The 12,373-nt window shown below is 55.4% G+C and overlaps 1 protein-coding gene across 8 annotated transcripts in view; it reads right to left on the reverse strand.

Moving 5' to 3' along the window:
- Positions 1–515: 515 nt before the first annotated feature.
- The window catches only part of NOL4L (nucleolar protein 4 like), a 148,885-nt gene continuing 137,027 nt past the window's right edge, over positions 516–12,373 (reverse strand). For 6 of the 8 annotated variants that reach the window (XM_039479274.2, XM_074406395.1, XM_010342706.3 and 3 more), the window contains 5 exons: positions 11,515–11,700; positions 11,232–11,423; positions 10,829–10,951; positions 10,206–10,407; positions 516–5,159 (listed from right to left, as the gene is read on the reverse strand). In XM_039479274.2, the coding sequence (XP_039335208.1) occupies positions 4,939–5,159; positions 10,206–10,407; positions 10,829–10,951; positions 11,232–11,423; positions 11,515–11,700 (924 nt within the window). In that variant the 3' untranslated portion in view covers positions 516–4,938. The other 2 variants (XM_039479275.2, XM_074406394.1) reach the window with 2 other exon arrangements.

The raw sequence follows: 12,373 nt of genomic DNA on the forward strand, positions 1-12,373 counted from the left end.
ATCCAGGGTTTTGATAGAATGGCATGTTAAGCACTAAAGGTTCAGAACCAGGGATCGTGTTTGCTCCGTTTTCCAAATTAGCACTTAGGGATTGATTGTTCTGGGGATTTGGTTTCGTCAGTTGCCCTTGTCCTAGGATGAGAGGTCATGGAAAAGCTACAGATTGGTTGCTGGTCACTGGATTTCAGCAAGGCATAAATATACCCCATGTGCCTGTGTGTGTGCACGTAGGGGTGAGGGAACCGAGAGGTAAAACGGTGCACGAGAGCTCCACCTGTGTTGAGCAACCGATGGGCACCTGCGAAGGGTTCATTGCCTTCCCTTTCTAACAGATGAGATGCTGGAATTACAGGTTTATTTGTTCTAGAAAATGCACGGAGGACCTTCTGTATGCTATACTATTGGCTAGGAAAAGGTGGAGTCTACCAGTAGATGTTTCGGTGCCAAACTAGATGAGGAAGGATGAGAAGTGGCAGGTGGTGCTGCTGTCAATAGGACACAGTGGAAGCAGAGCGTTCGGTTTGTTGTTCAGTGTTTATTAAGTAGATTCAGTCTTATATATGATATACAGATTCAAAAGGAAAAGGATTCCACATACTTATGAAATCAGTGCATTTAGCAAGTAATACCATGGAGATAACAGCTCGATTAACAGCTCATTGGTCTTTTGTTAAGTGAGGGGGAGAGGGAGACGGCCTGTGCTAGTCATTCCACAAACAAAACAGAATTTAGTCGCATCACGTAGAGAAGACACATTCTAAGAATTAAAATATTAAGCCACATTTACTGGTAAAACTCACTATATAGAACACAAATAATTTGTATAGAGAGCATTGAGGAGGAAGTCCTCACCTGCTTAGAAGAGCCACGTTAAGTTGCATAGGTGCATATCTGTAAAAGTATAATTTAGAGGTGAAGCCATTGACTCATAAAGAGTCACCTTTCAAACCTGGTGCCATCCACTGTTTGCCTTAAGTGCTTACTGGAGCCCTGTGCCCCTCCCTGGAGGTGGGACCTCACGAAGGAGCTGCCCCCAGAGGAACCCTGAAGAAATGGCTTGTACTATCTGCACTGAAAGTCTTAACATCTCATCTCGGATTTTGAACTCATGCTCTTCCAAAACATGTCTAAATTATGCCAGAGGACTAAAGACCTCTTGGGTTTTCCCTAAATCCTGGTTGGCTTGATCCTGAAGGCCACATAAGTCATTCTGACCTTCCCACTCCCAGGCTGCCCAGGGAAGAACTCCGCTCATCCCACAGCTCTGCTCTAAAGTCCTGCCTTCCCTCTTCCTCTGTCCATGCAGTTGCCCACCAGCAGCCCACAGGAGGTCTCTTCTGACTCCTGCTCCTAAATGGACCACATAATAGAGGCCTATGGGCCACCTACCAGGTGGAAAGTGTTTTTCAGCCAATCTGAGTTCTATGTGGTACAGGTTTTTTGTTGTATTTTTAGGTGGAAACCTAGGTAAAAAGTGAGAGGTTTTTGTTTGTGGCTTTGCTAAGCAGATGAGCTTAGTGAGGTGCGTCTTCCTCCTCAAGAGCGAGTCTTGCAGAACACACAGGGACTGGGGGCATCTGTACATGTAAACAGTACACTTTCACTGAGTCCAAAATTAGGAGCAAAAATACAAAGGTTCACATTGGTCTTAGGTAGATACAGGCGAAAAAGGATTGAGCTGTTTAGCTCAGAAACAACAAAAACAAAGTTTCTAAAGCACCACTAAATTATATAAAAATCAGACCATGGACGGATTGAAACTGGTATTCTGGTGAAATACTTTACTATTTTGTAAAAAGTTTTACAAAAAATTACAAATTAAAAGTATCAACCCTCTGAGTTCAAAGCAGCATTTTGAAAATGAACTGGTAGTTAATCCTGTAACCACCCTTGGAGTTGTAAGTGGCCCTTGGGAATAGGGATGGATGGGTTCCACCTGTTTGAAATCCTCTAAAACCCTCCTAACTCCCTACCTGTCCCCCTCCCCCGTCAACACTGTCCTTGGGAATAAACTGTCCTTTGTTAAGAGTGATGATGGTAAAATGAATTTCAGATGGGTTACACACACTGTCACTTGTCTACCTGATGATCCCCCACTAAGACCAATGCCCACTTCTCTGATGCTACCCTTCTCGTGGGCTTAGCCCCCTGCAAAGACTCTGGAACCAGAATAAGATCCCAAATGATTACTTTGTGTCCTGAGGCCCTTCAGAAGATTTTTAAATGGCTGTGGGACAGGGCTTTGGGAGCTCCTTTTGGGAGAAGGCAGTCCCTCCGGGGAGGGTTGAGACAGCAGTGAGCCTGGTTCATCAGAACCTGCCCTTTGGTGCCCTTGAAGTCAGGAGTAGGGAGGAGGGGTTGAAGCTGCATCTTTTAAAACAAAAGCAAAACAGAACAAGTCCCTTGACTGAACCAGCTAAATGGAATCCTGTTTCCATGCGGAAACTTGTTCCTGATCTTGCCATCTCCAGGGCTTCAGGAGTAGTTTCCACTGTCCTGGAGGGGCCCGGGGAGGCCCGGTGGACTTTTACCATGGAAATATTCTTTCCTTTTTCTTGAAAACACATTGAACCTACACGCTTGCCGCAGTACTTAAGGCAGGCTGGAGGGTGGTCAGTTCCAACAGCTTGAACTCAGAAAAACATGACTTCAGACTGTAGCTTATGCTGATGTTTAGATCTCTTTCTTGTGTGGGAAGTGGGAGGGAGCCCCTTCCCCAGTCTTTCTCTCTCCTGTCCGCCAAGAAATGCAAACGGTTCATGTCTAGCTTGGGTACTGCCTCTGGGAGGAGAAGTGGCATGTTAAGTAACTGATACCAGGAATTCTAGGGTGGCGATTGTCTCTGCCAGGTTTTAACATTAAGATTTTCACAAATTGCCTGGGGTAATATTTTGCAAAAGATCTACTGATTACTTTGTAGTATTGTTCACACACAAAAAATAAATATTTACACAAATTCAAATGTTGAGGGGAGCAGTACTGAACAGGTGGGACTGGATGTGTGGCTGGCTGGAGTGTGGGAGAGGCCTTGGGCACTGGAGTTTGTGCTGTGCTAAGGGTGAGTCTCAGGTGTCCCGGCCCTGACCAGAGGCCTTGGGATTGGTCAGATGGAAGGCAGAGGTGGTGTGGCTGGGTGGGGTGTTGGAGGCCACTTGAGAGATAAGACCACCCCCAACCTCTTAGGGGCTGGAAGTAAGCACGGAGTGGGCACCCTACCTTCCAGAGTCTGGACCTGAGGCAGGATGGGGCATCCTTACTGGTACCCACTCCCCGTCCCTCCTTGGGAGGCAGTGGCCACAGCTGCAACAGGCAATTGGCTGCAGAAAAGCTGGTTTGGGAAGGGGTGCCGGTTCTGGGAGCGAGTGGCTCTCTGTGGCCATCCTAGGATCCACTCGGCCCTGGCTCCCCTGGGGCCTCTCTGCTCTGAGGGAGGAAAGGCAACAGAGGGCTTCTGCCAGCTCTGGGCAGGGGCTGGGCAGCAGAGAGCTGCTGTCATGGCTACGGAGTGTTGCATGGAGGGGCCCTGGGGGCCTGCTGAGGTCTGGGCGAATCCCTGGTTTAGCAGCACTGGTAGGTATTGCACTGAGCAAGAGGAAGTGCCTATCAGGGAGGAAGGAAACCAGGCCAGCTTTTTCTTTTTGCCCTTTTTCACACTCCAGGGATTATGGGTTTCTTCCAGGACTGGCCCCTCCAAAAGGGCTGGTCTTAGGAGAACCCAAGTGGCTCCTCCACTTCCATTGGTCCCTTTACTCCAAACACGGGGCAAGGAGATGGGAGCTGCAGTCCGGCCTGGAGCTCACAGCTGCCTGACAGCTGGGGCCCGCCCTGAAGCAGCAGCCCCTCTTGGCAGGAGTCCGGGGGCCCAGGCCTGTGGACAGAAGTTCAGACCTGGCTCCTAGGCAGCAGGGTGTAAGGGGAAGGGCCCTGCCACCCGTCTGCCACCTCCCAGCACTCTATCCTGCCAAGCAGCCGGGGCCAGGGTGGGAGGACTGCAGTGGCTGGTTAGGGACAGGACGCTCTCTGGGCTCCAGCTCCTGGACACCCAGTCTGGACTTACCTCCCAGGCAGACATATTGTGTGGGGGGAGCTGGGGTGACAGCTGTTCAGAACAAGCTGAGGGCACACCTGGAAAAAGCCCACGCTGGAGTGTGAGGTAGAATACAGGTGACCATGGGACTGGGGCTTCTGTAGAATGGGATGGGGTGCCTCTTTTGTTTTGCTTTGCCATGGGTTTGGGTGTGGGTAAGGTCTTCCTGCTTGGCGATGCCTAGGGAGGTGCCTGGCGGTATCCTTGTGGCAGCACTGGGATCTGCAACAGGATGGCCTGGCCAAGGAGTGGCGGCCCCAGGGTGCGCCAGGCACGCAGAGGGACAGCCAGCCTGGCACCCACCCTGCCGCCATTGGCCCCAGCCCACATCAGTGTAGTGATATGGAATGTCAGGTATGGGGATACATCCTTCTGATCAGACAGACACAGACTAGCAATCTGTACAAACACAAAAGAATCCATTTTCAGAAAAATAAATTACTAAGGGGAGAGGAAGAAAGGGTCCACTTTGTTTTTCTCAATAAATATGCAATTCCGCTCACCTAAGACTTGAAAGGTAATTATCCGGGGGTGGGATTCTAACATCAGGGTCCACGAAGGTGATTCTAAATAGAGCTGCAGCCCCAGCGCCTTGTCAGGGGAGACCCCAACCATTCCAGAGCTGCCCCGTTGGCCTCTTCCAAGCAGGTCAGAGCACCCGTGTGGTGAGATTCCAAAAAAAAAGTGTCCTTGTGCCCAAAGTCTCAGGTGCTTGGAGTGTGGCTAGAAACAGCTCTTTTGGATCCCACCTCTTTCAAAAAAACAAAATGTACCAACTGGTGAGGCAGGAAGCCGGGTCCAGGCTGGGACAGCCTCCTTCCCTAGGGCAGTGCACTCCAGGTCCGGTGGGGTCAGTTCTGCTGTAGGATGAGGTTTTCCAGTTCGTCTGCAGAGCGCAGCAGGAAGGCAGCAGACTCCCGGTAGCCCGCGATGAGCTGCCGCACGGCGCTGATCTCCGTGGGGCTGAGCTGAGCGGTGGGCACGGGCCTGCTGGTGCTGGTGCTGGAGGAGGTGGGCGTGGGGGTGGTGGAGGTGGTCGAGGCCCCGCCTTTCATGCTGAGGTCTGTGGGCCCTGTGAAGAGGGAAGGAGGGTGAGGAGACAGCAGCCACCCTGCCTGGCGTGGGGGAGGTGTGTGGTCCTCGGTGCCGTCATAACCCATGGCCTAGTGCCCACTGTGAGTTGGGCACTGGAGTCGACGGCTCTGGTCTGTCTCCCTGATGGCTCTATCTCTGGTGCTTGGAATGGGCCTGCGGGCGACAGGGTTCTTAGGGAATCCTCAGGGTGATCTTGCAAAGATGTGATTTTAGGTGAGGAAGAGGCAGCCTTGAGGAGAAGAAACTCCTGAGACCTGCCTCTCCCCAGCGTGGTGAGCAGGACTTGGGAGCGGGAAATACTCCTATAGAGGCACTGTGGGACAAGCACTACAAGAACGCCTGCCAGCGTTATCAACCAGGACAGCTGGGGGTAACACCCATCTGTGTGCTCTCCCCCTACCCCAGACATCAAAGCTAGAAGGGGAGATGGTGTACAGGAGACTCTGCAGGCAGGCAGGGGCCCAGCACACCCGAGAGATGCGTGTGGGGTAAGCCCAGGAGGAGTTCGGACAGGAGCCACAAAAGGCCAGAAGAAACACCTGCCTGTGCCCAGACGAGGAAGGGGCTGCCGTCCAGCTGGAGAGAGGCCAGCTGCCCTGGCTCTATGTGAAGAGGTACAGGCCGGACTGGCCAGCCCATAACCGCATCCCCAGGAGAGGGCCACAGCTGCCAGTGGCTGCAGGAAGGGGCTGGGTGTGTGAAGCCTCTTTCTGCTGAGCCTCAGCACCTCAAATCCCCCTCTTGGGAGGAGTCCTATGCCTGAGTGAGCTGTGTGTGTGTGTGTGTGGGGTGGGGTTCATGCTGCTGGGATACAAGGGAGTGTGAGCCAGAACAATCAGGATAAGCCCAGACCAGTTACCTGGAGAAACGGCCTGCCCTTTGTCCTTGGATGATGGTGGCAAAGAGGGAGCCAGCCATCTTCTGAAACACACTAGGGGTATGCATGTCGGGGAAGGGGCCCTGTCCTCTCTTGGCCTTTCCCAAGCTCTGTGGAGTGGGCTACCGGCTTTGGAATCGGGCAAGTATGGATGCAAGTTCTGCTCTGCTACTTCACTGGCAAATTCTTTAACTTCTGTGAGCCTCGGAGCCCTCATCTGCCAAAACAAAGCCGCTCCTGTGAGCGGAAGCCGAGATGCCACTTGTGAAACACTCAGCACAGGCTGGGGCTCCAGTGTGGAGGCTTAGCCCACAGGAGACCTGACTGCCTCGACTAGCCCAGTAGGGAGGGGCTTCCACACAGGCTTCAGGGCTTTCTGAACAGACTCCCAAGAGACCTGGAAGCTCCTGGAATTTGAAAAGCAATCTGCAAGATGTTCAGCAAGAAGAGAGCAAAGACGAGAGCATCTGAGTGGGCGCGTGCAGCGCCGCTGCTTCCCTGGGTGGCCTCGCTGATGCAGCCAGGTTAGCTGCCCTGTTCTCTGCCCTCCCCTGAAGTCCCTTCTCCACAGCTTTATCTTCCATGAGGGTGTGAGGCTCCGCCCCCTACCCTGTAGGATCTGATGGCCACGTTCGCTCATTATTCCATCTCCAGGGCAGTTTTTTGTTTTATTTATTTATTTTTTTTTTTTTGAGACAGTCTCTTGCTCTTGTTGCCCAGGCTGGAGTGCAATGGCAAGATCTCGGCTCACTGTAACCTCCGCCTCCCAGGTTCAAGCGATTCTCCTGCCTCAGCCTCCTGAGTAGATGGGATTACAGGCACGCGCCAGCACACCCAGTTGATTCTGTATTTTTAGTAGAGATGGGGTTTCTCCATGTTGGTCAGGCTGATCTCGAACTCCTGACCTTAGGTGATCCACCTACCGCGGCATCCCAAAGTGCTGGGATCACAGGCATGAGCCACTGCGCCCGGCCTCCATGGCAGTTTTTAGCTGCTATGAAGCGAGATGGACGAGCTCTTGTCACTGGAGATATCCAGCCTGGAAGTAACATCTTGGGAGAAATCATGGAAACCTGACTGCTGCTAAAAGGAAGCTGGTGCCGCCTCCAAATGGGGAAGGAAGTTGGATTCTAAGGTGGGTCAATTTGTCACATGGGGTTATTTCCTCTCTGACCACAGAATGTGGACACTAAGGCAGAGGTCCCAGGAACCACTTTCTAAACAGTGTCCTTGGAATTGAGAGTTAAGGAAACAGTCAAGTCTGTTCCACACAGGAGGAAGGGCTTGGAGCTGTGTCTGGAAACGGCAGCCAAGCAGGTGACTGATGCCTAAGGTTTCACAACAGGGGACTGGGAAGCTGGAGTACCTCTGCTGGCTTCTGGGTATTACAGGGGCTGGACCCAGAGGGATGGGGAGGAGAGGGTCTGGTTCCCTCTAGGGTGGCGCTGGTCCCCTCTGCATCATGCTTGGGAGTGGCCAGAGCCTCCTGGCATAGTCAACATGAGCAGTGGCCACAGTTCCTTTCTTTTCTCTTCCTCTCCCCAAGTGCTATCCTGTTTATGCCTGTGCTCAGAGCTTCCTCCCTTCTCTCCTGGGCTGCAGCTGAGGCTTGGAAAGGAGAAGGTCCCCGTTTCCTGCAGCCGATCTGATCTGGAGACATCCACATGCAGGCTCTGGTTACAGCCAGATGCTCAGGTTGCCGAGTGACTGCCGGATAGTGGGTAGAGGGATAGGAGTGAGCGTGAGTTACCCAGCACCCCAGGCAAGACAGGCTAAGCCCGATTCTATCTAAGCTGATTTGCATCTCCAGATGATAACATAATGAGCAAAGTGAGGAGCTCTGAGCCATTAATACGGCTGCCCGGAGGTACCAAACTGATTGAACAATCACTTGAAAGACTGAGGCTGGGGAGGCCAGCGGGGCTGGGTGGCCCTGCAACCACGTGGCTGCCTGTCGTCTTCCTTTGACTGCTGGAGGATTTAAACAATGTTCTTCAAATGAGGTACTAGTGCTCAAGGACAGAAGCTGCCCCAGGTGAGGAGGTCAGTGGCCAGATCTCTGCCTCAGTGGCCTCCCCACCCACCATGAAGGAACCAGGGTATTCACAGGTGGGAGACCGAGGCCCCAGAATGCACGAGGGCAGAGCCAGCTGCCTCCCTGGAGGGATCATCCTCTGGCTGCCATTCATGCCTCTTGGACAGGTGTGAACAGGGCGGGCATGAAGCAGTCTCGGCCCCACCATGAGAGGCCCTTAGGCAGACTGGGAACCTGGCAGCCGCAGCCCTGAGACAGGTCATGCTGGGTGACACCAGGTAGAGGCTTGTCACCCTTGCCTACTGCTAGGATGGAGCAGGTCCCAGGCCACCCTCACCTCTCCTGCTGGGTCCCAGACCCCCATGTGTAGGGAGGGCAAGGCTGTGGGATGGCTTTTCTTCCCAGAAGGAAGGGAGCCCGCCTAGGACAGCACTCCACCTCTTGCTGTGCTGGCCACTGTGGCCTTAGCTTCAGGGATTAGGGCCAGGCGGCCTCTTATTTTAGGTTAAGAGGCATTAGGAAGGGATGAGGAGTTAAGCTCAGGCAGGAATCTTCCAGGGACCTGCGTATACTTCCTCTTTCTGGGGGTTGGGGGTCAAGGCGAGTGGAGGCGGTCTGGGCTTCCTGCCATGGGTGGAGACTAGCTCCTGCCCTTGTTGCCCAAGAACAGTGAGGGGTCTCCTGCAGCTAGGGACGGGCTTAAGGAATCCTCTGGCATGTTTAGCCAAGACCGTGCACCAGGGTTCCCCAGCTTACAGGTGGCACCTTTTTTTTTTTTTTTTGAGATGGAGTTTTGCTCTTGTTACCCAGGCTGGAGTGCAATGGCGCGATCTCGGCTCACTGCAACCCCCGCCTCCTGAGTTCAGGCAATTCTCCTGCCTCAGCCTCCTGAGTAGCTGGGATTACAGGCACGTGCCACCACGCCCAGCTAATTTTTTTTTTTTTTTTTTTTTTTTTTTTGTATTTTCAGTAGAGACGGGGTTTGACCATGTTGACCAGGATAGTCTCGATCTCTTGACCTCGTGATCCACCCGCCTCGGCTTCCCAAAGTGCTGGGATTACAGGCTTGAGCCACCGCGCCCGGCCCTCTAACCTACTCACGCTGCAACTTGGCAACTCAATTCTTCCCCTCACTCCCTGGCCTCTGAACGGCCCCCAAAGCATGTGGCTTCAGCCTCCTGCCCTCCCCATTCAAACCTTCTTACCACAAGGGCAGACAGAATGGCAGACTGCCCAACTTATGGCCCTTCTGTGCTTAAAACCTAGCAGGGGCTCCTCCTGCACACACCACAAAACCCCAGTGTCTGGCCCAGGAGGTCCTGTGACCCATCAGGCTGCCCACGCTCCTCCCCTGCTGCCTCACAGGAAAGGGGTCTGAGGTTCCCCACAGCAGCACCTGACTCCATGAGGAAGCCTCTGTCTCTCTGGGGACTGTCTCCTCTAATGGTCTGCACCGCATCTGCCGCAGAGTCTCCCGGAAAGTTACTGGGAAAGCACCAACTGGATCAGGCGGCTACAGGAGCGGAGTGAGGGGGCAGGTGTGCAGCCGTCACCCCGGGTGTCTCCAGGTGGGCTCCGTGAGCGCAGGGGCAAGGACCAAGGCCCAGCACCCTGGTGAGAAAAGCTCGCACCTCACAAGGCAGGCCCTGAGCTGAGGCCTGGGGAGGGAGCTGACCCGCAGGCCAGCAACGTCTCACTGAGCCTCGGTCACTATAGGTGAGATGGGCTGTGGAGATTCAACTCAGGGCAAGAACAGGCCCTTGGCTGGGACCCGGCACCCACAGGGACCCTGGGGTAGCGGAACCAGTGAGAGGCGCTGGTAGTGAAGGCAGGAAGCGTTGGAAGCGTTGGAGCCAGCGTCACTGGCGGTGAGAAGGGGGTGGGAGGCTTTTGCTTTGACCAGCTGAAGCCTCCTCCTTCACCTTCCCATCTAAGGACCTGCTGAGACGATGAAGTGAGAGGGTGCCAGAGCCACCCCTCCTGCTCCCCAGGCTGTGAGGCAGCCCCTTTCCGTCACTGGCCTCTGCTGCCCTCTGCCCTGCCCCAGGGTGCTCTGCAGACCCAGCTGGGTGCTGGCCAGGGAGCCAGAGTCCAGGCCTTCTGCGACTCACCATTACTGTGGTTTCCTGTTTGGAGGGACGCAGGGGGCTGCAGGTTGCTGCTCAAGGCCCCGTACCCGCGGTAACTGTAGTTGAGGCCGCCGTTGGCGTACACAGGGTCCTGGGAGTAGGAGGAGGCTGGCAGTGAGTAGGTGGAGTGGGTGATGGCCGCGGAGTCCCGCGAGTGCTGCTTATCCAGGGCTATGGGCTCATCCTGCAGAGGGGAGAGGGTGCCGCTGGGGAAACGGGTAGCCAGGCCCACCTACCATCCCCGAACACCAGGTGGATACACGCTGTGGCCCCAGGACTCCTGGGATCCAGTGCTGTGGTTTGACCTGTGAGACTGTGCCTGTCTCGCCCCAGGGGCTTTCCCCAACTCTGCTCATCTCCCTGTTAGTATACTTGCTCAGCGCCCTCCAGTCTTGGGATGCAGTCCACACTTCCATGAGGTCTGAGGACCTCTGAGAACACACCTGCCCTCCACCCACCTCCTCTCCTTGTCTTTGCCCTCCTGTTCCCCGCTCTGCCCCTCTCCCAACTGCATCCATCACAGCTCCCTCTGGCCACACCCGTCTGAGGACTGCTCTCCCTGGCTGCCCGGGGGTGGCCCCTGCTGCAGCTGTGGCGGCAGGTACCTGTGAGGACTGGTAGATCTCCAGGCGCATCCGCTTGGCTGCCTTTCTCGTCTCGCTCTCACAGGCAGCTGCCAGGATGTTTTCTGCCATGGCCGAGGTCAGGTGGGGTGGCGTGGGTCTGGTCTGCAGGCATATGGGGGATGGAGCTGGCACAGGGCTCATGGAGGTTCTGGGCTTGTGCATGAGACCCCGCCCCAGGGGTGGGTGGCACAGGGTGGGGTGGCCCCAGGGCTGAGTGGCACGGGGGGGGGGTGGTTTGGGCGCCAGCACCTCAGTCTGTGGGAGCTGTGTGACCTTTCCGGGCCCCTGTTCCCCCATCATCTGCAAACCAGGGATGATGGTACTTGCTTCCAAGGCTCCTGGGAGTGTGGCGGGAGGTCAGGGGTGGTGCAGAGGGACTCACCATCTCCATGCCGTTCTTCTTCATGCGGCGGCAGGACTTGAGGTACGTGCGGATGCGCTTGCGGGCTCGCTCTTGGAACTCGGGGAACTGCCGGCTGCACGACTCAATGATGGCCTGGATCTTCTCCTTGGGCTGCTTGGAGATGGGCACCATGCGGTCCAGGTTCTCGTCCACAAAGAGACGCACAAACATCTGTGGGGACAGAGACATGGGCCGTGGGACGGGCTGGCCCTGGCCTTGCCCCCACCCCACCCCACCCCACCTGTTTCCAGCCGGTGCTCACGTTGAAGGCCTTAAGGCGCTCAGGGTCCATGCCTTCAGAGTCGTTCATCTTGTCATTGTCCTCATGGTCATCATGGTCATCGTCGTCGTCATCTGCCGTGGGAGCCCGGCCCACTGTCAGGTCCTCGGGGCAGCCGCTGACCTCGGTCTTGATGGAATCGTAGCTCCCAGAGCTGTAAGGGGGGGACTAAAAAGAGGGCAAGAAGCAGAGGGTTGGGCCGCTGCTCGTGCCCTTGCTGAGTCTCCCATAAGCAGGGAGCTTGGGGACCAGGGCGGCATGCACACCTCGCTGCCCGACAGCCACAGCTGCAAGGCCCGGAGCAAGGCACTCCTCTCTTCTGCCCCCTTCATCTGTGGAATGGGGACAGCAAGGCTGCCACCTCCCTCCCTGGGCTGCCGCAGGGAGGACCGACTGTAACAGTAGGTATGCAGAGGCCAGGCTCCTGGGGGGTGCCAAACGCGTAAGAGGCTGTCACCTCAGCGGCGGCCCACACCGGGACCTGCCACGTGTGCAAGGGAAGGGCAGACATGGAAAGGACTCGTGCCTCCCGCCAGCCTTCTCTCGTGCCAAAATCTGTTTTTACCTTTGGGGTTTTCCTCCCTGATCCCCAAGGGGCTGCAACCCCAAGTTGACAACTGAGCTGTCACCAAAGCAGTGAGCATGCTGTCTGTCGGGAGGAGGAACATGGCTGGGCGAGGCAGCCAGCCAAGGCGACAGGTCCATTAGGCAGGTTGTGTTCCTGCAGCTTCTGGGCTGGGCTTCTCCTGTCCGCCCCCAACCAGGACAGCACAGTGGCCCCTTGAGAATATGTGGGTAGAAAGGGGAGTGGGAACCAGACCCAGCCTGCCCCGGCAGTCAC

The sequence above is a fragment of the Saimiri boliviensis genome, chromosome 9 (genome assembly GCF_048565385.1).
Source record: "Saimiri boliviensis isolate mSaiBol1 chromosome 9, mSaiBol1.pri, whole genome shotgun sequence".
In the NCBI taxonomy this organism is placed as follows: domain Eukaryota; kingdom Metazoa; phylum Chordata; class Mammalia; order Primates; family Cebidae; genus Saimiri; species Saimiri boliviensis.